The following is a 27,859-nucleotide window of genomic DNA, read 5'->3' as shown; positions in this document are numbered from 1 at the left end:
TTGCTGGATCAAATCCCCAAGCTAATAAGGTAGAAATCTGTTGTTCTGCCCCAGAATAAGGCAGTTAACTCACTGTTCCCCGGTAGGCCATCATTGTAAATAAGAATTTGTTCTTAACTGACTTGCCTAGTTAAATTAAAAAAATGATAATAACTGTATTAAGATCAAATGTTTCATCAATGAAAAAATTAGCAGAATGTCGTTCAAAATCCATCTCACTTCATCTTCGGCCACTGGGCTTCCTCTCATCACCATATTTGGTGGTGAGTGGAAATGCCAACCGGATGCTTCAGATTTATACATCCGGTGCAACATCTGGCTCATTGTTCTATCTGTGGTTGTTACTATCTGACGAAAGGTTGTTGAAATTTTGCTAGTAACGTTAACTAGCTACCTAGTTCTCAGACAAACACCATGTCTAGCAGAGGAGGAAAACAGAAGAAAGGTAATGTCACCAGTGAACAGGAGGAAGAGGAGCAGCCGCTTCAAGCTGTGCTAGTCGCCGATAGCTTCAACCGGAGGTTCTTCCCCATCTCCAAAGACCAACCCAGGGTATGCGATGGTGCCATGGCTTAATAGTGCATGCTAGCGCTCGAAAACTCTAGGTGGCAGATGGAACTGAGAGTCATGATCTAGGGCTAAGTGCATGCATGTTATTGTCAATGGATGACAGCGCTAGCATAGCTAGCTAGCTACCGTTCTTGCAAGCAACCTCGTGTTCTTGAAATGCAACATTTCATAACAATTATGGCCAATGTGTTTTCCTCCTAACTAGTTAGTAATATTCGTGGTAGAAAATCTGTGGGAGACACATGTCAACAGATCTCGTCTGTAGTTTAGTTAGGTAGCGAACCAGCAATTGTATCACTGTTCCAGATGGCATGATAAATGATCATCTCTTTAAGTGGGACACCATCAGATCCATGTAGCTGCTAGACTAATCGTGACAAAAGCACAACAACAATGTTCATTTATTAATCCTGCTAGTAAATGGACATTGGTAAAAAAATATATATATATATATATGTTTTTAACTTGTCCAACAAGCTTTCTCTACCCTTAACCTTGTTCTGAACACCTCCAAAACAAAGGTCATGTGGTTTGGTAAGAAGAATGCCCCTCTTCCCACAGGTGTTATTACTACCTCTGAGGGTTTAGAGCTTGAGGTAGTCACCTCACACAAGTACGGTGTACTGTCCTTCTCTCAGCACATATTAAAGCTTCAGGCTGAAGTTAAATCTAGACTTGGTTTCCTCTATCGTAATCGCTCCTCTTTCACCCCAGCTGCCAAAATAACCCTGATTCAGATGACCATCCTACCCATGCTAGATTACGGAGACATAATTTATTGATTGGCAGGTAAGGGTGCTCTCGAGCAGCTAGATGTTCTTTACCATTTGGCCATCAGATTTGCCACCAATGCTCCAATAGGACACATCACTGCACTCTCTACTCTTCTGTAAACTGGTCATCTCTGTATAATCGTCGCAAGACCCACTGGTTGATGCTTATTTATAAAACCCTCTTAGGCCTCACTCCCCCCTATCTAAGATATCTACAGCAGCCCTCATCCTCCGCATACAACACCCATTCTGCCAGTCGCATTCTGTTAAAGGTCCCCAAAGCACACACATCCCTGGGACTCTCCTCTTTTCAGTTCGCTGCAGCTAGCGACTGGAACGAGCTGCAACAAACACTCAAACTGGACAGTTTTATCTCCATCTCTTCCTTCAAAGACTCAATCATGGACACTCTTACTGACAGTTGTGGCTGCTTTGTGTGATGTATTGTTGTCTCTACCTTCTTGCCCTTTGTGCTGTTGTCTGGGCCCAATAATGTTTGTACCATGTTTTGTGCTGCTACCATATTGTTGTTATGTTGTGTTGCTACAATGCTGTGTTGTCATGTGTAGCTGCCTTGCTATGTTGTTGTCTTAGGTCTCTCTTTATGTAGTGTTGTGTTGTCTCTCTTGTTGTGATGTGTGTTTTGTCCTATATTTATATTGTATTCATTATTTATTTTTAATCCCAGGCCCCTGTCCCCGCAGGAGGCCTTTTGCCTTTTGGTAGGCCGTCGTTGTAAATAAGAATTTGGTTCTTAACTGACTTGCCTAGTTAAAGAAAATTAAAATAAAGTTGCCATCATTCTGGTCATCAGTCTAATCTTGGAATCCAAATATCACGTGAGTGCTAGCCAGCGTCACTCAGAACTTCAGATTTCCCGACACCATCCTAATGCTTTTATATGTGAGACTCCAAACCTGATGGTCATTGTTGCGCTCATCACATCTCTGCTGTGTTTTGTACCATCCAGGCTCTCCTACCGTTGGGCAATGTGGCCATGATAGACTACACCCTGGAGTTCCTAACATCCACTGGTGTTCAGGAGACATTCGTCTTCTGCTGCTGGATGTCCAATAAGATCAAGGACCACCTGCTGTAAGAACACACACACACACTCTGACCAGGAAAAACTAGTCATAGACACTATTTAGGGCCCAAACACACACAGGGTTTTCTCAATATAAATGTTTCCTCATCCTCCCAACAGTAAGTCCAAGTGGTGTCGTCCCACCTCTCCAAACGTGGTCCACATCATCACCTCTGATCTGTACCGTTCCCTCGGCGACGTGCTGCGGGATGTGGACGCCAAGAATCTGGTGAGGAACGACTTCATCCTGGTCTACGGAGACGTCGTATCCAACATCGACGTCAGCCAGGCCCTACAGGAGCACCGGTCAGTCACCTTTGACCCTTGACCTTAGACAACAGGGCTGGAGGAAAAGCCAGCACACCCAGCATCTCTCCAGGAGGAGGGTTTGAGTGGCCAATCCTCATGAGTTGGCTAAACCTCATCCTGGAGAGCTACATATACCTATGAAATGTCGTTTGGGTCTTTGTGAGTCAAAAAAGATACATTTGACGTGTCAAATAAGCTTGTTGACCAATCAGGACCTGAATATGACTGCACTCCACATACATTTTTTTTACGTAGTTATTACACATTGATTACACTATCACTCGTATTTAATGTCACAACGATTCAGCGATACGTATGCTATGATGCTGGTAAAGTTATCTCGCGCAGTTACAGTGCTGGTCATAAAAAAAGCTAGCTAGCTGAGGGATGCAAACAAGGTTCTTCCGTAAAAACAGCAAAACGACATCTGTTTCAGCTAACTATATAGCTAGGTGTCATCATCTAAAATAACCCTAATTTATAACACAGTTCTTAATTGATTAATGGTGGTCGGACCCAACTGTGTGAAGCTAGCCACAATGTTGATTAGCCACAATAGTGGACTTTGCGGTTTGCCTTTAAAATAAAAGTATTTTATATTTACCTTTATTTAACTCGGCAGGTCAGTTAAGAACAAATTCTTATTTTCAATGACGGCCTAGGAACAGTGTTGTTCAGGGGCAGAAGAACAGATCTTTACCTTGTCAGCTCGGGGATTTGATCTTGCAACCTTTCGGTTACTAGTCCAACATTCTAACCACTAGGCTACCTGCTGCCTCAAAATAAAAGTATGTCATTGACAGTGTTGCAAATTAATACAAATAGTAGATTTATGCCATAATTGAATAGATCATGCTAAAAGAGGTTGGAATGTTGTTATATAAAATCAATGAAAGACAATCATTTGTTAATTTGACAAAAATCTGTTGAAATCACACTGGATGTATTATACTTTAGAATTGCATTGTGGGCATCCTTATTTCACTGTATTTTAGTGTACAGCCTTACCTATTGATTGTGGATCAATGACATGCTATCAGTCTACTCAGTGACACCCAGAGAACATTAGCATCAAGGCTCTTATTGCTGGACTCTGAAACAACTATGAATTGAGCCACATTTATTGTCAACCTATGTGTATTGACCAGTATTCCAGAGGAAAAACAATACTGCGTGGATGTTCTGGAGTCTGATAACTCTGAGGACGTTGAGAAAAAAAATATCTTGGGTATTGAGTAGACTGATACCCCATTTAATTGATCCCCAATCCTTAGGTAAAACTGTACAGTGCAATATGAATGTCAATACACACAATAGGCTGACTGGGGAGGGGATTTCCCTCAGTCATAATGCTAATATTTGGTAAACTCTTCACAGTTGTGTTCTGTGGGTGTCACCGAGTAAACCTATACCCCATTTCATTGCTTCACATTCCAACCTTGTTTAACATTATCTAGTCTAAATATGGCATGTTTCCACCAATTGTAACCTTCTGCATCACTTTCAAAGAGGTACTTTTATTTTGAAGGCAAACTGCAAATTCCACTATTGTGCCTAATCCTTATTGTGGCTAGCTTCACAACCCGATCCGGTCGAGCGACACTGTCCAGTCGAGCCTCACTAGCCAGATGATGCTATCTGGCTGCTTATAATGTTAGCTTTGGGCAACAGGGTTAAGTAGCTGGCTAGCTATTTATTTTCATGAACTGAAGTTCAATTTCAATAGGCGAACAACAAGTGGCTACCTAGCTAATACTTACTCACAAGGATTCCTAAATCATTGCTGAGAATAATGAAAATGACTGCAGCTTCTACTGGTCATTGTTTTCAGGCTGGTTGTATTGGTGCTAGCTAGGTACCAAGATAAAGCTAGCTACCCCAGATGTTGCGGTCTAACAAATAATGCATTATTACCAACGCGGTATTGTAAACACATCGTTCGTGGCCGGTGTTTGCTTGTTTGCAGACTTTTTTTTGTACAGCTTTGACAGAGCTACTGATATTAGTGGTGGCGCATGGATTGTACGTGCAAATTCAGAACACACAACATTCTATAATAAAACTGTGTTATTTGAGGTCTCAAATTAAAAGCTTATTTAACGCGTTAAATAGTGTTATTTGACGTGTATCTTTTTTGACACGCGAAGACCCAAACGGCGTTCCATAGATACCGGCTTTTGCACCAGCCCTGCTTTAATCCAGCACATGTGATCCAGCTATTCAAGATTGTGATGAGCACTTGACTAGGAATCAGCTGTATAGCAATAAGGCCTGAGGGGATGTGGTATATGGCCAATAAACCACGGCTAAGGGCTGTTCTTAGTAACGACGCAACGCTGAGTGCCTGGACACAGCCCTTAGCCGTTATATATTGGCCATATACCACAAACCCCTGAGGTGCCTTATTGCTATTATAAACTGGTTACCAACGTAATTAGAGCAGTAAAAATAAATGTTTTGTCACACCCGTGGTATACAGTCTGATATACTACAGCTGTCAGCCAATCAGCATTCAGGGCTCGAACCACCCAGTTTATAAAATGTAATACACCAATGGGGCGGGTAGGCCTATTTGTATACCTTTTTCATATTGATCACGTATTAACACTAGGAATTATGTTGTTCATGAAGGCACCGGCGTAAGGTGGACAAGAACATCTCTGTGATGACCATGGTGTTCAAAGAGTCTTCTCCCGGCCACAAGTCTCGCTGCGAGGAGGATGACGTGATCGTTGTCATGGACAGCAAGAGCAAGCGGGTCCTCCACTACCAGAAGACACAGGGCCTTAAGAAGCTACAGTTCCCCATGGTAACGTAACAGTTCATCATGGGAACGTAACAGTTCTCCATGGGAACGTAACTGTTCCCCATGGTAACGAAACAGTTCCCCATGGGAACGTAACAGTTCTCCATGGGAACGTAACAGTTCCCCATGGTAACGAAACAGTTCCCCATGGTAACGAAACAGTTCATCATGGTAACGAAACAGTTCATCATGGGAACGTAACAGTTCATCATGGGAACGTAACAGTTCATCATGGGAACGTAACAGTTCATCATGGGAACGTAACAGTTCCCCATGGTAACGAAACTGTTCATCATGGGAACGTAACAGTTCCCCATGGGAACGTAACAGTTCTCCATGGGAACGTAACAGTTCATCATGGGAACGTAACAGTTCTCCATGGGAACGTAACAGTTCCCCATGGTAACGAAACTGTTCATCATGGGAACGTAACAGTTCTCCATGGGAACGTAACAGTTCTCCATGGGAACGTAACAGTTCATCATGGGAACGTAACAGTTCTCCATGGGAACGTAACAGTTCTCCATGGGATCCCCCAAAAGGTAAATTTACTGCACAGCAAGTAGTAGAGATACAAACAGAAAGTTTATAAGCAAAGATAAACATTTAGATATTAAGTCCTGAACCTCTTTTCAGAATGTGTGGATGTTCAGGAGTGGTAGACTGACCTATTGTGTTTTGTCTTGCAGAACATTTTCCAACATGGAAGTGATGAGTTTGAAGTCAGACATGATCTGCTGGACTGCCACATCAGTATCTGTTCCCCACAGGTAATCTACTGTCTGGGCGATTCCATGGTAATGGAATTACGCACATTAAAATGTATACCAAACAAAATCCATTGATTTCAAAGACTAACAAACCATAGCATTTCCACAAAGTTTGCATCTGCACAGAAATGTATATATATATTTTTGCTTTACTGTATAAATTGTTCAAAGTAATCATTGTGCATAGAGTTGTATTATATGTTCAACTTTTGAATTCAATGGTTTTTGTTTGGCATACATTTTAAAGTGAAAAATCAGATTCTCAGCGTAATTCCTTTGCTGTGGAATTGCCCGTCTTTAACCGGTGGGGGGGGTCTGGGTGAGCTGCAAGTCTCTTGTATGGAAGACATGACACTGGCTTTGTTTACAGGTAGCTGAACTCTTCACAGACAACTTTGACTACCAGACCAGGAATGACTTTGTCAGAGGGATTCTGGTCAATGAAGAGGTATGAGAAAACAAATTCAGTGATTATGATACAGTATATAAGATATACTGTATGTTGTATTGAAACCAGAACATCCCAAGCAATGCCCCAACCAAAGCTTATACACATCCTTACCCGAGCAAACAAGTCTACTATGTCCTCCTGCTCTAGATTCTGGGCAACCAGATCCACCTGTATGTAACACAGGATGGCTATGGAGCACGCGTATCCAACCTGCAGATGTATGACTCCGTCTCCTCGGACATGGTACGTCGCTGGGTCTATCCCCTCACCCCCGAGGCTAACTTCACGGACCAGCAGGGGCAGGGGTGTACCCACTCCCGTCATAACGTCTATCGGGGCGCCGAGGTCAGCCTGGGGCACGGCAGCCAGATGGAGGAGAACGTTCTGATTGGTCGAGACACCAGCATCGGGGCCAACTGTCACATATCAAACAGCATCATCGGCAACAACTGCACCATAGGTATTATACCGTTACTGTTTCTACAGGGTTCGTAAGGTCATGAATATCCTGGAAAAGTCATGGTATTTTGAAATTGAGTTTTCCAGGCCTGGAAAAGTTTTGGAAAATGTTAGTCTGAAAAGTCATAATAGATAGCCAATTCAAAACATATCTTGTACCCTCTAGTTAATTCTTGATCTATTATTAGCGCGTATTAATGTTTTCGTCATGTCCCCAAAAAACTTTCCACCGACACTCGCGAATAAGGCGATACAAAGTTGATTCCCTTTTTTAAACAATTGATATGATTCATTTCAACAATTTTTTTTTTGGTTGACAAAACTAACGATTCACTTCGACTTTGTATTAGGTTCAATAACGGTGAATCAAATCATGTGAATGAAAATAATAATTTGATAACCATGAACATGAATTTTAGGAAACAATATTAAATGTAGCCTTTGGGATTATGTGGCTTGTACTTGTTTTGTAGATACAGTACTTCCAGTTAATTTGGGCATCCAATGTATGGGACATTGCGACCCAATAGATGCTAGTCAGCCTGCAAAGTAAACACTTCCAAGGTAGCTAAGATAAATATGACTAAACTAGTAAAGGTACATTTCCTGAATAGAATTTGTGGTCTTGCTTCAGCTGTCTTAAAAGGATATGTAGCCCGCCATAGCCACTTGATCTTTGATATATTGAATGAGCGAATTATTTAAAAAGGCATAAAACGTATTTGGTTGTAATGTTGAAATGTTTTACATCAAGAGTGGTCAACCATCCTCCAGGAGAGCTAATGGGGGCAGGCTTGTATTCCAGTCCCCAGAAATGATCTGCTCAACCACACCTTGATAAACTGTCTCTGTGTTTGAGCAGGGCTTGATCAAAAGCCTGCACATCCAGTATCTCTGCAGACTGAGGGTTGACCATGTGTTTTATACAGTTGTCTAACAGGTATTCTACTTTGTGGGGGTTAAGTCTCTTGCTCAACAACATGAGATGGTACATGGTATCAGAGAGCAGCCTCCCAGTGTCGATACCACATTAAGCTTACTTTATTTGTACGTAAATAGAGATGCCGCCGAGTGTTGGTCATGGAAATTTAGTTATGTAAAAGTAATACAATTCCATCTGTCGAAATGTGTATGAACCCTGTTTCTATCATAGGTACTGTAGTGAAGCAATCACCTGAGCTTAGTTCTGTACCAAAGGTAGTCATGAGGTTAGATCATGGGAACCTCACCTGTCCTTTCAGTATAAAGGACAGGCGGCAGGTAGCCTAGTGGTTAGAGCGTTGGGCCAGTAATCGAAAGGTTGCTGGATCGAATCCCCGAGCTGAAAAGGTAAAAACTGCCCCTGGACAAGGCAGTTAACCCATTGTTTCCCGGTAGGCAGTCGTTGTAAATAAGAATTTGTTATTAGCCTCTCTAGGGTATGTGGGACGAAATTGTCCCACCTACTCAACAGCCAGTGGAATCCCGTGGCACGATATTCAAATACCTTAGAAATGCTATTACTTCAATTTCTCAAACATATGACTATTTTACACCATTTTAAAGACAAGACTCTCGTTAATCTAACCACACTGTCCGATTTCAAAAAGGCTTTACAACGAAAGCAAAACATTAGATTATGTCAGCAGAGTACCCAGCCAGAAATAATCAGACACCCATTTTTCAAGCTAGCATATAATGCCACATAAACCCAAACCACAGCTAAATGCAGCACTAACCTTTGATGATCTTTATCACATGACACTCCTAGGACATTATGTTATACAATACATGCATGTTTTGTTCAATCAAGTTCATATTTATATCAAAAACCAGCTTTTTACATTAGCATGTGACGTTCAGAACTAGCATACCCACCGCAAACTTCCGGTGAATTTACTAAGTTACTCACGATAAACGTTCACAAAAAACATAACAAATATTTTAAGAATTATAGATACAGAACTCCTTTATGCAATCGCTATGTCCGATTTTAAAATAGCTTTTCGGCAAAAGCACATTTTGCAATATTCTGAGTAGATAGCTCGCCATCACGGGCTAGCTATTTTGACACCCACCAAATTTGGCACTCACCAAACTCAGATTTACTATAAGAAAAATTGGATTACCTTTGCTGTTCTTCGTCAGAATGCACTCCCAGGACTTCTACTTCAATAACAAATGTTGGTTTGGTTCAAAATAATCCATAGTTATGTTCAAATATCCTCTGTTTTGTTCGTGAGTTCAAGACACTATCCGAAGGGTGACGCGCCCAACGCGTTTCGTGACAAAGAAAATCTAAATATTCCATTACCGTACTTCGAAGCATGTCAACCGCTGTTTAAAATCAATTTTTATGCGATTTTTCTCGTAAAAAAAGCGATAATATTCCGACCGGGAAACCCTGTTTTCGTTCAAAGACTAAAAATCTAAAATGGACTCTTCTCGTGCACGCGTGCCCCAGTTTCATTGTTCTCTGATCGACCATTATCCAAATGCGCTACTGTTTTTCAGCAATGGGCTGCAAAGTCATCATTCAACGTTCTGCCGCCTTCTGAGAGCCTATGGGTGCCGTAGGAAGTGTCACGTTACAGCAGAGATCCTCAGTTTTCAATAAAGAGAGTGTAGAAGGCCAAGAAATGGTCAGAGATGGCACTTCCTGTAAGGAATCGTCTCAGGTTTTTGCCTGTCATATGAGTTCTGTTATACTCACAGACACCATTCAAACAGTTTTAGAAACGTTAGGGTGTTTTCTATCCAAATCAAACAATTATATGCATATTCTAGTTACTGGGCAGTAGTAATAACCAGATTAAATCGGGTACGTTTTTTTATCCGGCCATGCAAATACTGCCCCCTACCCTAGAGAGGTTAACTGACTTGCATAGTAAAATACAGATTAAAATAAATAATTAAATAAACATTGAGTGAATCCAAGGTGCAGTTTTCCTTCAATCTGCTCTGCATTACTAGTCTGCCAGGTTCTCCAAGATGCCAGTGATCCTGGAGAAGCTTGGCAGTCTGACACCTCTCTTTGATGTCTCTCTATAGGGGACAATGTGGTGTTGGACCGGGCCTACATGTGGAACAACGTACACATCTCCAGCAACGTAGAGATTCACCAGTCAGTGGTGTGTGATGGGGCTGTGGTCAAAGAGGCTGTACGCCTCAACAAACAGTGTGTCCTCGCATACAACGTAAGGCAACAAAGTCTTTACAACCAAATAACACTGTTTTAATGAAAACATGTTACCCTCTTAAATGTACATAATGGACTGTGATTCTGTAGTGCTTTTCAGTAGCTCTCTAAGTACTTTACAATGTAGCTGCTAATTGAAATATTTATGTAAACAGTAGCTACGTATTGTAAGCGCCAGCATGAAGCATGTTAACTGTTTACCTTTCACTCTTTCCTAATATCAACATTTTTTATTAGGTACAGTATGCTTTCAAAATAGTAACTTTTGAGTACTTTAGGAGTATTTTTCCATTATTCCATGTTGTCTGTTTCCCAGGTGGTGATTGGTCCGAACCTGTCCCTCCCAGAAGGGACTGTGGTGTCTATGCATCACCCTGAGGAAGAGGAGGAAGATGATGATGATGAATTCCTCAGTGATGACCAGGAAGTGGGACACAGCAAAGACAAGACCAGGCAGAAAGGTCGTGGGTTTATTTATTACTGTCGTGGGTTTATTTATTACTGTCGTGGGTTTATTTATTACCGTAGTGGGTTTATTTATTACCGTAGTGGGTTTATTTATTACCGTAGTGGGTTTATTTATTACCGTAGTGGGTTTATTTATTACTGTCGTGGGTTTATTTATTACCGTAGTGGGTTTATTTATTACCGTAGTGGGTTTATTTATTACTGTCGTGGTTTTATTTATTACCGTAGTGGGTTTATTTATTACCGTAGTGGGTTTATTTATTACTGTCGTGGGTTTATTTATTACCGTAGTGGGTTTATTTATTACTGTCGCGGGTTTATTTATTACTGTCGTGGGTTTATTTATTACCGTAGTGGGTTTATTTATTACTGTCGTGGGTTTATTTATTACTGTCGTGGGTTTATTTATTACCGTAGTAGGTTTATTTATTACCGTAGTGGGTTTATTTATTACCGTAGTGGGTTTATTTATTACCGTAGTGGGTTTATTTATTACCGTAGTGGGTTTATTTATTACTGTAGTAGGTTTATTTATTACTGTCGCGGGTTTATTTATTACTGTCGTGGGTTTATTTATTACTGTAGTAGGTTTATTTATTACCGTTGTGGGTTTATTTATTACTGTCGTGGGTTTATTTATTACTGTAGTAGGTTTATTTATTACCGTTGTGGGTTTATTTATTACTGTCGTGGGTTTATTTATTACTGTAGTAGGTTTATTTATTACTGTCGCGGGTTTATGTGATTCTTCAACAATTGATAAGTCCACAAACAATGTTTTGAAATGAAATGTATCTTGTTTCCAAAGTTATATTGTTATTCAATGTTATGGAAATCTGTTTTTGGAAATAATGTCAAAGGTATCTGAGGACATATCTGTGATATTTATGTCAATGACAGTGAGCAAAACCTTGTTGACTGTACTGTAACAGTATACCCTTACCTGCCCGTTTCACCTATCCAGCGTTTAATCCAGCCGAGGTAGGACCTGGGGGTAAAGGTTATATCTGGAAGGCCAGTATGGACGACACTGAGGATGAAGAGCTGGCACAGTGTCTATGGGGTAGGCCACTTTCAAAACAAAACTTAATGCAAAGTAGTCTGCTGAGTGTGAAGAGACTGGGTGAGGCCAGTTGTCCATGCCCTCAGTCATAAAATATATATCCTGTCTCTCTAGGCCTGGTGCTTAACCCTGACCCAGAGAGTGACAGTGAGAGTGAGGCCAGCGAGGAATCTCAGGATCGCAGTCGCAGTGTCTCACCAGAGATTGACGACGTCAATGGTGAGGGGATATCGATTTGATTAATGAATTGATTTGTTGAATTGATGATACAAATCCAAAATGACATGCCATAGCAATAATGTGTTTGTGTAGCTTTCCAGTTGGAAGTGTTGGGGACACTACAGAGAGGTTTGGAGGAGAACATCGTCTGTGACAACCTGGTCCTAGAGATCAACTCTCTCAAGTGAGTAGTAGTGAGTTCCTGATAAGTGAGTAGTAGTGAGTTCCTGATAAGTGAGTAGTAGTCAGTTCCTGATAAGTGAGTAGTAGTCAGTTCCTGATAAGTGAGTAGTAGTCAGTTCCTGATAAGTGAGTAGTAGTCAGTTCCTGATAAGTGAGTAGTAGTCAGTTCCTGATAAGTGAGTAGTAGTCAGTTCCTGATAAGTGAGTAGTAGTGAGTTCCTGATAAGTGAGTAGTAGTGAGTTCCTGATAAGTGAGTAGTAGTCAGTTCCTGATAAGTGAGTAGTAGTCAGTTCCTGATAAGTGAGTAGTAGTCAGTTCCTGATAAGTGAGTAGTAGTCGGTTCCTGATAAGTGAGTAGTAGTCGGTTCCTGATAAGTGAGTAGTAGTCGGTTCCTGATAAGTGAGTAGTAGTCGGTTCCTGATAAGTGAGTAGTAGTCGGCTCCTGATAAGAGTGAGTAGTAGTCGGCTCCTGACAAGAGTGAGTAGTAGTCGGCTCCTGACAAGAGTGAGTAGTAGTCGGCTCCTGACAAGAGTGAGTAGTAGTCGGCTCCTGACAAGAGTGAGTAGTAGTCGGCTCCTGACAAGAGTGAGTAGTAGTCGGCTCCTGACAAGAGTGAGTAGTAGTCGGCTCCTGACAAGAGAGAGTAGTAGTCGGCTCCTGACAAGAGTGAGTAGTAGTCGGCTCCTGACAAGAGAGAGTAGTATTCGGCTCCTGACAAGAGAGAGTAGTAGTCGGCTCCTGACAAGAGAGAGTAGTAGTCGGCTCCTGACAAGAGAGAGTAGTAGTCGGCTCCTGACAAGAGTGAGTAGTAGTCGGCTCCTGACAAGAGTGAGTAGTAGTCGGCTCCTGACAAGAGTGAGTAGTAGTCGGCTCCTGACAAGAGTGAGTAGTAGTCGGCTCCTGACAAGAGTGAGTAGTAGTCGGCTCCTGACAAGAGTGAGTAGTAGTCGGCTCCTGACAAGAGTGAGTAGTAGTCGGCTCCTGACAAGAGTATGTAATACTCTTTTTTTTTAACTAGGCAAGTCAGTTAAGAACAAATTCGTATTTAAAATGACGGCCTACTGGGGAATAGTGGGTTAACTGCCTTGTTCAGGGGTAGAACGACAGATTTTTACCTTGTCAGCTCAGGGATTCGATCCAGCAACCTTTCGGGTTACTGGTCCAACGCTCTAACCACTAGGCTACCTGCCGCCCCACATAGCCCTGATAAAAGTGTGTCATACTCTGCTCCTGATAAGTGCAGTTCAGATAAGTGCAAGCTCTGTTGAAGTGCACTAGTTTTTCAGTCCCATTATAACAGATCCAGCTAAATGTTGTCCACGCTACCATCTTCAGAGTATAGATCTTATACTTCCCCTCTCCCACCAGGTATGCCTATAACATCACTCTCAAGGAGGTAATGCAGATACTGACAAGAGTTGTTCTGGAGTATCCCTTCCAACAGCAGGGGACGCAGCTCACCACCCTACAGTACACTGGTTCACTACTGCCTGTAAGTACTTATAACCACCACCCTACAGTACACTGGTTCACTACTGCCTGTAAGTACTTATAACCACCACCCTACAGTACACTGGTTCACTACTGCCTGTAAGTACTTATAACCACCACCCTACAGTACACTGGTTCACTACTGCCTGTAAGTACTTATAACCACCACCCTACAGTACACTGGTTCACTACTGCCTGTAAGTACTTACAACCACCACACTCCAATTGATTGTTCTACAACCAATAATTAGAATAAATATATTTTATTTATCTAGCGCTTCATTTTTACAGACAAATCACTTACAAAAATGACCAGCTCCTATCTCCACCCCCCAAAAAACAGTTAGAGATGTAATGAGGGACAGAGAGCCGAGACGGTCAAAGAATAGCCTATTTTCTCTTCTCCCCCCCCGCCTCTCAGCTGCTGAAGACGTGGTCTCCGGTGTTTAAGAACTACATCAAGAGAGCTCAGGATCACCTGGACTGTCTGTCTGCTGTGGAGGAGCTGTTCCTGGAGCAGGAGACTCATCAGACTGCTATGGTCAAGGTGGGTTGTCTGTCTGGACTGTCTGTCTGGACTGTCTGTCTGGACTGTCTGTGTTCTTAGAGCAGGAGACTCATCAGACTGCTATGGTCAAGGTGGGTTGTCTGTCTGGACTGTCTGTCTGGACTGTCTGTCTGGACTGTCTGTGTTCTTAGAGCAGGAGACTCATCAGACTGCTATGGTCAAGGTGGGTTGTCTGTCTGGACTGTCTGTCTGGACTGTCTGTCTGGACTGTCTGTGTTCTTAGAGCAGGAGACTCATCAGACTGCTATGGTCAAGGTGGGTAGAGTGTAGTATGTAGACCTGCGATAGATAGAGTCCTGTCCAGGGAGTGTTCCTACTACTTGTACATTAAGCTGCCTCATGCTACAGAAACAGGAGATGGGCTCCTGCCCTATGAGCCGTTCTGGCTCAGATAAGGGTTTGAACCCAAAATAATTTTCCAATCGTTTCCAACCACTATTTTTTTGTTGTTGTTACCTTCCACTGTTGCGGCCAGCAAAATAAAGCTCTGAACCAGTTAGGAACCAAAATAAAGTAACGGTTTATATCCGTTCCTTTCTGTTCCTTTTTCTTTCCTTTTTTTTGCAGAGCAGCACCAGATTTAGAATAAAAACATGTATTTTTTTGTTGTTGTTAATAAATCCAATGTGAGACGTGATAACTATATTATCCTTAGCTAGCATTGAAAAGTTTAATCCATTCTTCTGTAATATCCAATAGGGTGCTAGACTATTCTCCTGAGGGGGAGGGGCAGGTTGTAATATCCAGTAGGGTGCTAGACTATTCTCCTGAGGGGGAGGGGCAGGTTGTAATATCCAGTAAGGTGCTAGACTATTCTCCTGAGGGGGAGGGGCAGGTTGTAATATCCAATAGGGTGCTAGACTATTCTCCTGAGGGGGAGGGGCAGGTTGTAATGTCCAATAGGGTGCTAGAATATTCTCCTGAGGGGGAGGGGCAGGTTGTAATATCCAGTAAGGTGCTAGAATATTCTCCTGAGGGGGAGGGGCAGGTTGTCATGTCCAGTAGGGTGCTAGAATATTCTCCTGAGGGGGAGGGGCAGGTTGTAATGTCCAATAGGGTTCTAGACTATGCTTCTGAGGGGGAGGGGCAGGTTCCCTATACACGCAGACACCAGGGTTTCCATGAGCCAGTAGGCCCAAATGTCATATTTTTAACTAATAGATAGCTAATAGATAAAAATTGTAGTTGGCCAAATTGTCCAGAAGAGGCAGTCTAATCATAGCCTGCACTTCAGCACCGTACTCTTTGTGTGCCTGCTGCTGTTAGGAGAGAGTGAGAGAGGAGCCTTGGCCACTGTTGATTACAAAGATGGACGCCTTATGCATTGAAGTTAGAGAAAGAAGAGTAGGTCTGTCTACAGTGAGTAGGGTACATGTCGAGGAGAGGTTTAAATATTGTAATGGACTAAGATGAGAACTTTGGCGCAGCCAATTGCAGGCTACTGTCTTTGTAATTTGCTATAGGCTGCTTTTACGGACACGTAAATGTGTCTCATTTGGCCAATATTCCTTGTTTATTGATGGCCAGGTCGGATCTGAATACATATGGATGTCCGTTTAAATGTAAATCTTCCCAGCCCCACATTTTCCTAATGGCAGGCAGACACTAGAATAACTTTCTGAGTGAGTGTGAGGGCTTTGCATATACGTAAAATAATGTTAACCAGTTCCCATCATAGTTTAAATAACAGTTATGTCCCGAAACAGTATAGATCACTTTCGTTTGCCTTTCTGATTCTGTTCCTCAAAAAAAAAGTCATTTTCAGTTCTGTTCCCAGAACCGGTTCCAACCCGCTTCTTACTTTTAATTTTTTTTTACTTGTGATGTTGGACGTTAACATGTCTGTTGTCGTCGTCTTCCCTGTAGGTGCTGATGAAAATGTACCAGCTGGAGATCCTTGAGGAGGAGGCCATCCTAAAATGGTTCTCTACAGGAGCCACCAATGACAAGAGCAGACAGCTACGCAAGAACCAGGGAGTGAGTACCACTTACAGAGCTTATACATTATAACAGCCAGAAAGGCATTGTGTTGGGAAAGTCATCGTTTTCCAATGGAGGGGGCAGTTAGACGATACCTAAGTGCTTGGCACTGCACGTCCTGTACAGACCCCAGGCCTAAACACATTGCTGAGAGGTCTTCCTGTCTTCCTCAGCTCCAGAAGTTTATCCAGTGGTTGGAAGAAGCCGAGGATGAGTCTTCGGAGGAAGGAGAGTGAGGAAGAGGAGGAATAAAGACTGACGACTTGAGACTGTGTGAATAGAATTCCATGGTTTCCATGGCGGTTCACTTTAAATCTGCACTTAAAGGACCGGTTTCCCGAGACAGATTAAGGGCTGGATTCAATCCGTATCGCGGAAGATCCGCATTAAAATTTAAAGGTAATTTCCGATTTGAGCCGACATATACAGCATTTACCGTGAATGCAGTCGCCGCCAACATTACCTTTTAAATAAGCTATAACGTAGATCTTCCACGATACGAAGCAAATACAGCCCTAAGCCTAGTCCTGGAGTAAAAATCTATTTTAGTGGACATTCTCCATTGAGAAAGCTTTTTATTCCAGGATTAGGCCAAATCTGTGTCTGGGGAAAACCATCCCAGAATGTCAAAGGTTATCAGTTTGGACACTGTGGCAGCTTCATAATTGCTTCTCCAAAAGGAAACGATGTTGTTGATATTTAGTCATTGTGTACAGCGCAAGCAGACATCTTGCTCACAATGTCACAAGAAGAAAAGCTGTGGTATGATTTAATAACACCCTAATAAAAAGAGATTTAAACACACTGAGTAGTTTTAATATATTCCCAACATAGACATTTTACATTTTAGTCATTTAGCAGACACTCTTATCCAGAGCGACTTATAGTAGTGAATGCATACATTTCATACATTTAAAAAAAAAAAAATTCTGTGCTGGCCCCCCATGGGAATTGAACCCACAACCCTGGCGTTGCAAACCCACAACACCATGCGTTGCAAACACCATGCTCTACCAACTGAGCTATCAACCAATGAATAGAGAATGTCACAGATCTGCTTTAGTGTTCAGTATAGACAGGTTTTACCTGATTTCCCTGGGAGTGATTTTTCAAGTAACCACAGTGGTTTAATGCTGTATAGAGGTAGTTGTGTTCTATACTAGCAAACTCACCTGCTGATGTTAGTCATACATACGTCTATCACATAATACACCACCATCTCAAAGACCTTACTTAAACTAAACCGCAGCGACCGGCAAGAATGATTTAAAACAAGTATGATTAAAACTAGATATTTGAAAAATGATCGATTCAGAACATTTCATTAAAAAAGAATGGCTGGTCTACGTTCCAGTATAAGTCCTCCGTTGATGTATCGACTTAAACACTGTTTCTTATGTGCCACTGATACCCTGTGGACGGGATTTGTCAAGACACTGTCTTGCAATACCTATGGTCCTCCATAATCCTATGAATTGAGTGGTTTAATAATATTCACTACAGACGTTTACCATTCACCTAGGGCATAATCCCTCATTAACAAATTATATTTATATCTACAAAGAACTAGGATAAGTTTAAGCAATACTTTACCTTCTGATAGGCTGGGTTGAATTTTCAACATATTGCTTAAAACCTATCCAATAATTTTAGATGTGCAGGAGGGCTAGGTAGAAGGTTTAGGCATCAAAACTACTAATCTCTTCTGTCCTTTTTCCCTATCGTACTATAAACCGCCCCGGCCAGCAGCGATGCTCCCGTAATCCCAAACAGCGCCGTCAGCCTCTTCCACAGATTGGCCGTACCCTCATGTCTCTCTATAAACCCCTTGTAGTCCGTGGGGACCAGGATGTAGCGGCGGCCATCTTGTGGCGCCTGCAGCCTCATGGTCGTCCCTGTCCCTCCCTCCAGCACCACCTCCCCGAAACCCGTCATAGTGGTTCCAACACGGAGCAGCTCCTCCGTCTCCTTCTGCGCCATGGGCCGCTCGCCGCTGAGGCCCTCCAACAACACGTCCACCAGGCCCTCCTGGGCGTGTTTGACACTGCAGTGAACTCTCTCCAGGAACCAGCCGGAAGCCTCCAAAGGGGAATGGACCTTGACGGTGATGTCGGAGATGTAGGCGCCTGGTTCAACCAGACTGAAGGGAACAGCGTTGTTAGTCTCCTTCCTGTTGGTCGTTCTGGAGTACCTGAGAAAAGGGGAGGGGGGACATGGTGTTGACCTTAGTATGTACTGAATTGTATTACTTTTAGAAATTGTGATTCTTAAAGAGCTAAATGATTCCAAGTTCCACTTTGAGCAAGTTACACTATATATTACACACACACACACGTATGTGGACACCCCCTTCAAATTAGTGGATTCGGCTATTTCAGACACACCCGTTGCTGACCGGTGTATAGAATCGAGCACACACCCATGCAATCTCCATAGACAAATATACTGAAGAGCTCCATGACTGGAAATGTCTAGGAGCAACAATGGCTCAGCCACAAAGTGGTAGGCCACACAAGCTCACAGAGCGGGACCGCCGAGTGCTAAAGCGCATAGCGTGAAAAAATCGTTTGTCCTCTGGAAGCAACAATAACTGTTCGTCGCGAGCTTCATGAAATGGGTTTCCATGGCCGAGCAGATCCCAATACCAAGCGTTGGCTGGAGTGGTGTAAAGCTTGCTGCCATTGGACTCTGGAGCAGTGAAAACGTGTTCTCTAGAGTGATGAATCACGCTTCACCATCTGGTCGTCCGACTGGATGAATCTGGGTTTGGCAGATGCCAGGAGAACGCTACCTGCCCAAATGCATAGTGCCAACTGTAAAGTTTGGTGTAGGAGGAATAATGGTCTGGTGATTCTGTGCTTCCAACTTTGTGGCAACAGTTTGGGGAAGGCCCTTTCTTGTTACAGCATGACAATGCCCCTGTGCACAAAGCGAGGTCCAAATTGACTGGTCTGCACAGCCCTGACCTCAACCCCTTAGAACACCTATGGGATTAATTGGAACGCTGACTGCGAGCCAGGCCTAATCGCCCAGCATCAGTGCCCGACCTCACTAACACTCGTGGCTGAATGGAAGCAAGTCCCCGCAACAATGTTCCAACATTTTTTTACTTTAACTAGGCAAGTCAGTTAAGAACAAATTCTTATTTACAATGATGGCCTAAGAACAGTGGGTTAACTGCCTTGTTCAGGGGCAGAACGACAGATTTTTACATTGTCAGCTCGGGGATTCGATCTAGGAACCTTTCGGGCACTGGCCCAACGCTCTAACCACTAGGCTACCTGCAGCCCCAACATCTAGTGGAAAGCCTTCCCAGAAGAGTAGAGGCTGTTATAGCAGCAAAGGGGGGGACCAACACCATATTAATGCCCATGATTTTGGAATGAGATGTTGGATGAGCAGGTGTCCACATATTATTGGAATGTGTACATAATGCTGTATTATGGCTAATGTATGGCTGTGTACTAACCATGTTCTAGTGATGTTGTTCCACACTTTCCAGTGTTCCTCTACAGCTATTTTCTGGATCACACCAAAGCATCTTGGGACAAACTGACTGGCCAGAGTCTCACCGTCCGCCTGGACCAAACCTGGAACAAGAACACTTCACACATCTCTAATATATACTGGTAATAAACACATTCTTTAAACTAATGCTGTTTAATCTGTTTCAGAGGGGGGTTTCCACTTACCTTCTACTGCGACGTACTGCAGTTTTCTGTGAGGCGATGCCTTGAGGATCCTTACCAAGTGTTGATCCGGGATGAATTTGGGTATTTCCTATTCGAGAGAGAAATGAAACAGAAACTGTACTTCATTTCTGCATTTGTGTGTGTGGTGTGTGTGTGTGTGTTACCTTCAGCTTGACCATTTCATCTTTCTTCTCTTTGTATAAGTGGTAAAACAAGCCAGAGAAGGCAAAGCTGGAGCCCACACCGATCAGGACCAATGGGTTGAAGATGGGAAGGTCACTCATCCTGTCAATCTGTCATAGAAAATAAGATCAACATTATTTATTTTATTTAACTAGGCAAGTCAGTTAAGAACAAATTCTTATTTTCAATAACGGCCTACTGGGGAACAGTGGGTTAACTGCCTTGTTCAGGGGGCAGAATGACAGATTTGTACCATGTCAGCTCGGGGATTCAAACGTGCAACCTTTCAGTTACTAGCCCAACGCTCTAACCACTAGGCTACCTGCCGCCCCATCCTTATCCAGATCACAAACCTAAAACCAAATCTCGAGTGAGTACTGGCCAACTTCTGGTGTCTGATTCACGAGGGGAAATGTTTTTGAGTCAACACAGTGATTTACATTGCACACACACACTGGCTATGTTGACACAGGCAGGCCAATTCTAATATTTTTTTGCCACTAATTGGTCTTTTGACCAATCAGATCAGATTTCGCCAATAATTGGGCAAATTATCAGAATTGGGCTACCTGTGTAAACACAGCCACTGTTTGTTGACTTGGGATGTGGAGCCCAGGAGGTTGGTGATGCCTTAATTGGGGAGAGGATGGGCTCGTGGTAATGACTGGAGCAGAATCAGTGGAATACATCAAACACACGGTTTCCATGTGTTTAATGCCATTCCAGCCATTATTATGAGTGCAAGTTAAGCCCCTGATGACACACGCTTGCATGTGGCTCAAAGAGGCCAGCCACATGGTAAGATGAGTATACACTGTTTTGCTTTTGTTCATCCAGAAAGTTTTTGGCATAGACATTACAAGTATTTCGCTATACCCGCAATAACATCTGCTAAATATGTGAATAATAACGATTGATTTGATTTAGATACACACTACTAGGTTTCTTAGCGTGTGTCTACTCGCTAAGTACACAACATAGAGACTTTTGACCAGGGATTATTGTTTTCCAAGTAAGATCTTGTATGTTTGGTGTGATTTGTTTCGAGAGACTGGTATTGATGTGTAAATTCTATTTCGCAGTAAAATTTAAAGCTGCAATATGTACACTGATTGAACTGCACTGTAGGTTAATAAGGGCTTGTATAAGTAAGCATTTCACGGTAAAGTCTATTTGTCACATGCATCAAATACAAATGTAAAGTAAAGATTTTTATCTTTGAGTGACAGACCAAATTCCCATAGAAAGGTGACTTTATAAATCTGTCATTTTCTTTGAAAGCAAGTCTAAGAAGGGGTATCTGCTCCATGTATACTGAAAATACAATATTTGTGGTTGTTGAAAATATATTTCACAGCGGTTTAGATGTTACAATGATTCTCTCTTGCTTTTTTTTGTCACAAACTGAAATTAGGCAAACTATTAGAATTTTAGCAACCAGGAAATGGGTGGAACGATTTCTGCATACTTCACCTTTAAGCATTGGTATTCTTAACCAGAGACGCACCTTAATTCCCCTCTGACGTTCAATGGATAAAACATGGACGTATTCATTACGCCGATTCTGTTGAAAAACGTACGGAAGCAAACGATACGGGGAGGGACCTACCTGAATTTGTCCAATAGAAACACTGGTTTTCGTTGCAAAACTCAACTGTTTGCAACTGTTTGGCTAATGATTACGCCAAATATGTTTTATAGCTAACCCTCACTGTTCTTTGATTACACCCCTGGTGACTGAAAAAATGCAATGTAGCCTGATTGTTTACCTTGTAAGAAGAACAAGACAGGAAGAGGAACACAACGATATATATTGGTAATGTTGGATTTAGTCAAATGGCTTTGATGTGAATTAATAAATCCCAGTTACTCACCTATTCTAAAACACACACAGTCAAACGGAACGAATAACCTGAAACAATTCCAAAACTAAAGTCAAGGCGAGTCATTTAGGTTTCACTTCCTTTAGTTTACGCGTTGCTGACGTTGCACTTGCTAAGCCAATGGTATGTTGCGTTCGTACCCGCCCACTAGTAGTTTTACAACATGAATTAGAAGACGTGACCTCCAGGTGGCAGCAAAGCCATGGGTTTCGTTAAGAGTCATTTATTTCAATAAAGGGCTCTGGGTTTAGGACGCTTGTCCACTGAATAATTGAGGCACTTAGTTACCTTTTCAACTGATGTATAATGTATGGTACATTGCACCAGTCACAAAAAAAATAAAAATGTTTTGTTCAATATGTCTACTGTGTTTTTTTTGTATGTGCGAAGGCTAACTGTCCAGTGTGACTCCCTCAGCCCAATGACTCATGGGTAAATATCCACTGATTGACACAATCAGCTTCCTCATCCTGTCTGTTTTATTATTGAACATTTTCTCATATCTCAGTAGGCTAAACTTTGCTATTACACATACTGTCTTTGAAATAATCTCTCACACTCTCTTTCTGCACCACATTTATCTGTGGAGTGAGTCTGAAACCTTTCAACAACAACAAAAAAACTTCAAGGTACTCCTTAGGTTGAGATATAATGCCTATGTCTTGGCAGGACAGCTTCCAAAGAGACAATGTCACTAGCAGCCATCATCTCTCGTTTTGTTTGATTTAAGGTACCCAGACAGAATTTCAAACTACAAAATGTCAGGGGAAAACTGTGATAAACTTCACCCAACTTTCTGTCCGATTCTGTATTCTGAGTAACTTTGTCTGATTCCAGATTCTGTGTAACCTTTCTGCAGTCACCTCAGGACGATCGTTAAACAATTGTGCTTATTAACTGTGGGTCCCCAGGACTGGAGTTGACAAACACTGCTGTAGTTTATCCAACAGTGCCTTTAAAAGATAGATCTGTTAGGATGGCATGGACTTATTGTTGCGTAATGCTCCACAGGGAACGAAGAAAGAGTTAATGGCTACCCAAAGGAATCCACTACTTTTTGACCAATGAGACGTAGCCACTAACTTGTCTTCGTTCCCTGTGGAGCTTAAGGCCACAATAAGGCCATTGGGTTCCAATTTGGGCCACACCCAGTGAGTCTTGTAATGGTTAGAGGATGAAGCCTTGTGAGTTGAAAAAGACGCTGATCTACAGTAGAGTTAGACAGGATAGGCCCTGCTTTGATGTGGAATGACATGCTCTATTTCTCCTGCCTGGGCTCAGAAGCAAAGCCAGACAGCAGTGAAGACATGTGTCCTTGTGTTTCATAAATCATATACCACCATGTTCTTGTTGGCTGCTAGTAGACCGGTGAGTTTGGTGAAGCGAGACTAATTGCCCATCAACTCACCTGTTATGGAGAGTCAGAAACATGCACTTAGTCATTGCTTGGGCATTAATCTTTACATGCTGCCAAATAGTTTAGTTTATTCCGTTTGCTATGCTTTGTTTCATATTGATTGTCTAAGGTTCCATATAACATTTTTTTTTTTTTTAAATTATTTTTTTGGCCAGTCTTACTTTTCAGCTCGGTATGACTCGGGTATAGATTCATTCAGTTTGAATCATCCTTGTGTCCTTGAAGTCTTAAGTTCTTGGTCATTGTGACTGCATCATTCTGAGTACAGCGCTTTCTGATCTGAAAGATGACGCTGGGTCATATAGCCTTGAGCTCAGAAAAAAAAAATATGGAAGAGAAGAAATTGGTTGAAAAATGTATCGCTGACGCATTACCATTCCTGAAACATTTCCTCACCTGATAACTCTGTAATACAGTCTTCTGAAATGGAAAATATAACGTGTAATACAAAACAGATACCTTAAGTATCCTGGAAGATTTTCATATGTCATCATCATCATACAAACAAACAACCATATGACATCTTTGAATTAAGTGCAATCACAAAATACATACGAGATCTTCTCAACTTTGATTATTTTAAACTCATTCTCAACTAAAATCAGCAACCAAAAAAAACAACACTCAGTATATTTACAGGCTCCCCATTACATCAGACTCACACTGTGTGAAACTAATGGGGTCTTAGCTATCATAAAAGAAGGTTGTTCTAATTTCATGAATTCATTTATAAGTTATATTCTTCCAAATTAAAAGGTTTATATTATTTTGATTAGTTGAAATGACTAGAAATAAAACTGTGACTTCAATGTCTTCCCAATACTTCCAAGTGACTTAGTCAGAACTCAGAAAATGTCACGTCCTGACCAGTAAAGGGGTTATTTGTTATTGTAGTTTGGTCAGGACGTGGCAGGGGGTGTTTGTTTTATGTGTTTCGGTGTTTTTTGGTTAATGTTCTATGTTAGTATATTTCTATGTTCATTCTAGTTTTTCTATTTCTATGTTTAGTTTATTGGGTTGACCTTCAATTGGAGCCAGCTGTTCCTCGTTGTCTCTAATTGAAAGTCCTATTTAGTAGGGGTGTTTTTTCATGGGTTTTTGTGGGTAGTTGTTCCATGTTTAGTGTTTAGCCTGACAGGACTGTCTTCGTCGTCATTGTTTGTTATTTTGTTTTGTGTTCACTTTCCTTCAATAAAAGAAGATGAGTTCACACATTCCCGCTGCACTTTGGTCCCATCTTTACGACGAACGTGACAGAAAAGTAAGCTAATCTCCTGTGGCCTGTCCAGCCACCTGAGGGTTTAGAATGTATCAATGTAACACCTTGTTAGATACAGCATAACATTGTGCTGGTTAAACAGCTATATTTATCCTGTTGTTAACAATGAAGGAAACTGTACCATTTTGTAATTTCATTATTGTTTTTATCACCTTGCCCTCATTTGACCATGTCATCCTGCTTCCTGCCTGGTTGCCATGACAATGAGAACATGCGACAGCCCTTACTGAAAAACATGGCATCTGACAAACAGTTGTGGAAAACCTTTGGCCAATTTGTCACAAATTTGCAGCGAGCTCATATTTTCACATGCAGATTCGTTTTTGGGCAAACTGTGAACTTGGTAAACTTGTGAAGTTCTGGTAAACTTGTGGTGAACATTCTACTGTTTGCTGCAAACTCTGCAAGAATATGTAAAATACTGTGCATTCGGAAAGTATTCAGACCCCTTCACTTTTTCCAAATTTTGTTACGTTACAGCCTTATTCTAAAATGGATTAAATCGTTTTTTCCCTCATCAATCTAAACACAATACCCCATAATGACAATGCAAAAATAGGTGTTTAGAAATTTTAGCAAATATATTACAAATTCAAAAGTGATATTACATCTACAGAAGTATTCAAACCCCTTACTCAGTACTTTGAAGCACCTTTGGCAGTGATTACAGCCTCGAGTCTTCTTGGATATGACTCTACAAGTTTGGAACACCTGTATTTGGGGAGATCCTCCCATTCTTTTCTGCAGATCCTCTCAAACTTTGTCAGGTTGGATGCTGAGCGTTGCTGCACAGCTATTTTCAGGTCTCTCCAGAGATGATTGATTGGGATCAAGTCCGGGCTCTGGCTGGGCCACTCAAGGACATTCAGAGACTTGCCACTCCTGCATTGTCTTAGGGTCATTGTCCTGTTGGAAGGTTAACCTTCGCCCCAGTCTGAGGTCCAGAGCACTCTGGAGCAGGTTTTCATCAAGGATTTCTCTGTCCTTTGCTCCATTCATCTTTCCCTTGATCTTGACTAGACTCCCTGTCCCTGCCGCTGAAAAAATCCTCACAGCATGATGCTGCCACCACCATGGTTTACCGTTGGGATGGTATTGGCCAGGTGATGAGTGGTGCCTGGTTTCCGCCAGACGTGACGCTGCCATTCAGGCCAAAGTGTTCAATCTTGGTTTCATCAGACCAGAGAATCTTGTTTCTCATGGTCTGAGAGTCCTTTAGGTCCCTTTTGGCAAACTCCAAGTGGGCTGTCATGTGCCTTTTACTGCGGAGTGGCTTCCGTCTGGCCCCTCTACCATAAAGTCTTGATTGGTGGAGTGCTGCAGAGATGGTTGTCCTTCTGGAAGGTTCTCCCATCTTCACAGAGGAACTCTGGAGCTCTGTTAGTGATCATCGGGTTCTTTCTAACCTCCCTGACCAAGGCCCTTCTCCCCTGATTGCTCAGTTTGGCCGGACTGCCAGCTCTAGGAAGAGTCTTGGTGGTTCCAAACCTTTTCCATTTAAGAATTATGGAGGCCACTGTGTTCTTGGGGACCTTCAATGCTGTAGACAATTTTTGGTACACTTCCTCACATCTGTGCCTCGACGCTGCTGTTTCAGAGCTCTACAGACAATTCCTTCGACCTCATGGCTTGGTTTTTGCTCTGACATGCAGCGTCAACTGTGGGACCTTATTCAGACAGGTGTGTACCTTTCCAAATCAAATCAATTGAATGTACCACAGGTGGACTCCAATCAAGTTATAGAAACATATCAAGGAAACAGGATGCACCTGATCTCAATTTCCATTCTCATAGCAAATGGTCTGAATACTTAAGTAAATAAGGTTTTTCTGTTTTTATTTTTAATACATTTGAAAACATTTCTAAAAACCTATTTTTGCTTTGTCATTATGAGCTATTGTGTGTAGATTGACAAGGGAAGAAAAATATTTAATCCAATAACGCTGTAACGTAACAAAATGTGGAAAAAGCGAAGGGGTCTGAATACTTTCCGAATGCACTGTAGACCAGGTTTTTGGTTACTGTGTGTTAACATTGAAATGTTGTATCTACATTAACCAAATCACAAAATGTAAAGTTAACTTCTCATAGAAGAACTAAACAAACAACGTATTCAGTGTCTTAACAGATTTAAAAAAAAAAAAAATCAATACAGCAGACTGGATATTTCCCAAATCAATTGTTTATTTCATATTTTTATGTAGCTGAAACATTTACATGAGAGAAATGTGAACACTATGGGGATGTTGACCTTAGAATGTTTAAATGGGCAACTACAGAATTATTTACATGAGCCAACTGAGCAATAGATTTCAACCAATGGAAGTTTAAAGATAATTAACAAATGTGTGATAATTAAAACAAAAACCAAACATACCCAGGTCAGAACTATTGTATTTTTGAGTGAACAGTTGGAGATGGCTGCCATGTGGAAGTCCTTTGTTTGAAGCTTGTTGCATGCACTGAAAACAATCAGAAAATGCAGAACATAAAACAAAAAACTAATTAGGACACTGAAAATATTTTATTTTGCCATCTTAAAAGGTAAAAATTGAATTATGCCTAATATGGCAATTCATATTATTTTTTCCAAAATGAATTACTGTTACACACAAAATGCTGGGTTAAAAATAATCAAATTTGGGCTAATTTCGACAATATTTTACAACCACAGTGTTGGGTTATTTCAACCCAGCTGGTTTGGGTTGTGCTTGTAACCCAGCGGGTTTGGGTTGTGCTTGTAACCCAGCGGGTTTGGGTTGTGCTTGTAACCCAGCGCCTTGGGTCGAGCACTTGACGAAACTGCTGGGTAAGTTAGACTATATTGCTAAGTTAAACCAACCCAGTGTTTTGGGTTGTAACATAAACCCAGCACATTAGGTTGTTGGATTGACACAACACATTGGGCATTTTGTTTATGTAACCCTTGGGTTATTTTCAATGTAATTAATGCTATTTTCAATTTTGCTTATATATGTTTGCCTTCTCTACCATCTCACCCCCTCCTTTTCATACACACAATCAATA

At 41.7% G+C, this 27,859-nt stretch overlaps 2 protein-coding genes across 2 annotated transcripts; one reads left to right on the top strand and one right to left on the bottom strand.

The window, feature by feature from the left end:
* The first annotated feature begins 342 nt into the window (after positions 1 to 342).
* eif2b5 (eukaryotic translation initiation factor 2B, subunit 5 epsilon) lies at positions 343 to 17,182 on the top strand. The gene is given in 16 exon segments (NM_001165302.1): positions 343 to 552; positions 2,314 to 2,438; positions 2,551 to 2,736; positions 5,371 to 5,548; positions 6,235 to 6,315; positions 6,686 to 6,763; positions 6,914 to 7,226; positions 10,256 to 10,401; positions 10,720 to 10,864; positions 11,836 to 11,934; positions 12,049 to 12,153; positions 12,247 to 12,337; positions 13,708 to 13,831; positions 14,252 to 14,377; positions 16,265 to 16,375; positions 16,552 to 17,182. Coding segments are annotated over 16 exon segments (2,109 nt in total). The 5' UTR covers positions 343 to 414; the 3' UTR covers positions 16,615 to 17,182.
* Positions 17,179 to 22,171, bottom strand: mul3 (mitochondrial E3 ubiquitin protein ligase 3). Its single transcript, NM_001279087.1, is given in 5 exon segments — positions 17,179 to 18,569; positions 19,848 to 19,968; positions 20,071 to 20,158; positions 20,235 to 20,363; positions 22,128 to 22,171. Coding segments are annotated over 4 exon segments (825 nt in total). The 5' UTR covers positions 20,355 to 20,363; positions 22,128 to 22,171; the 3' UTR covers positions 17,179 to 18,073.
* Between the last annotated feature and the right edge of the window lie 5,688 nt (positions 22,172 to 27,859).

Source organism: Salmo salar, chromosome ssa14 (genome assembly GCF_905237065.1).
Source record: "Salmo salar chromosome ssa14, Ssal_v3.1, whole genome shotgun sequence".
NCBI classification, from domain to species: Eukaryota; Metazoa; Chordata; class Actinopteri; order Salmoniformes; family Salmonidae; genus Salmo; species Salmo salar.
This window is presented reverse-complemented; position numbering and strand designations above follow the sequence as displayed.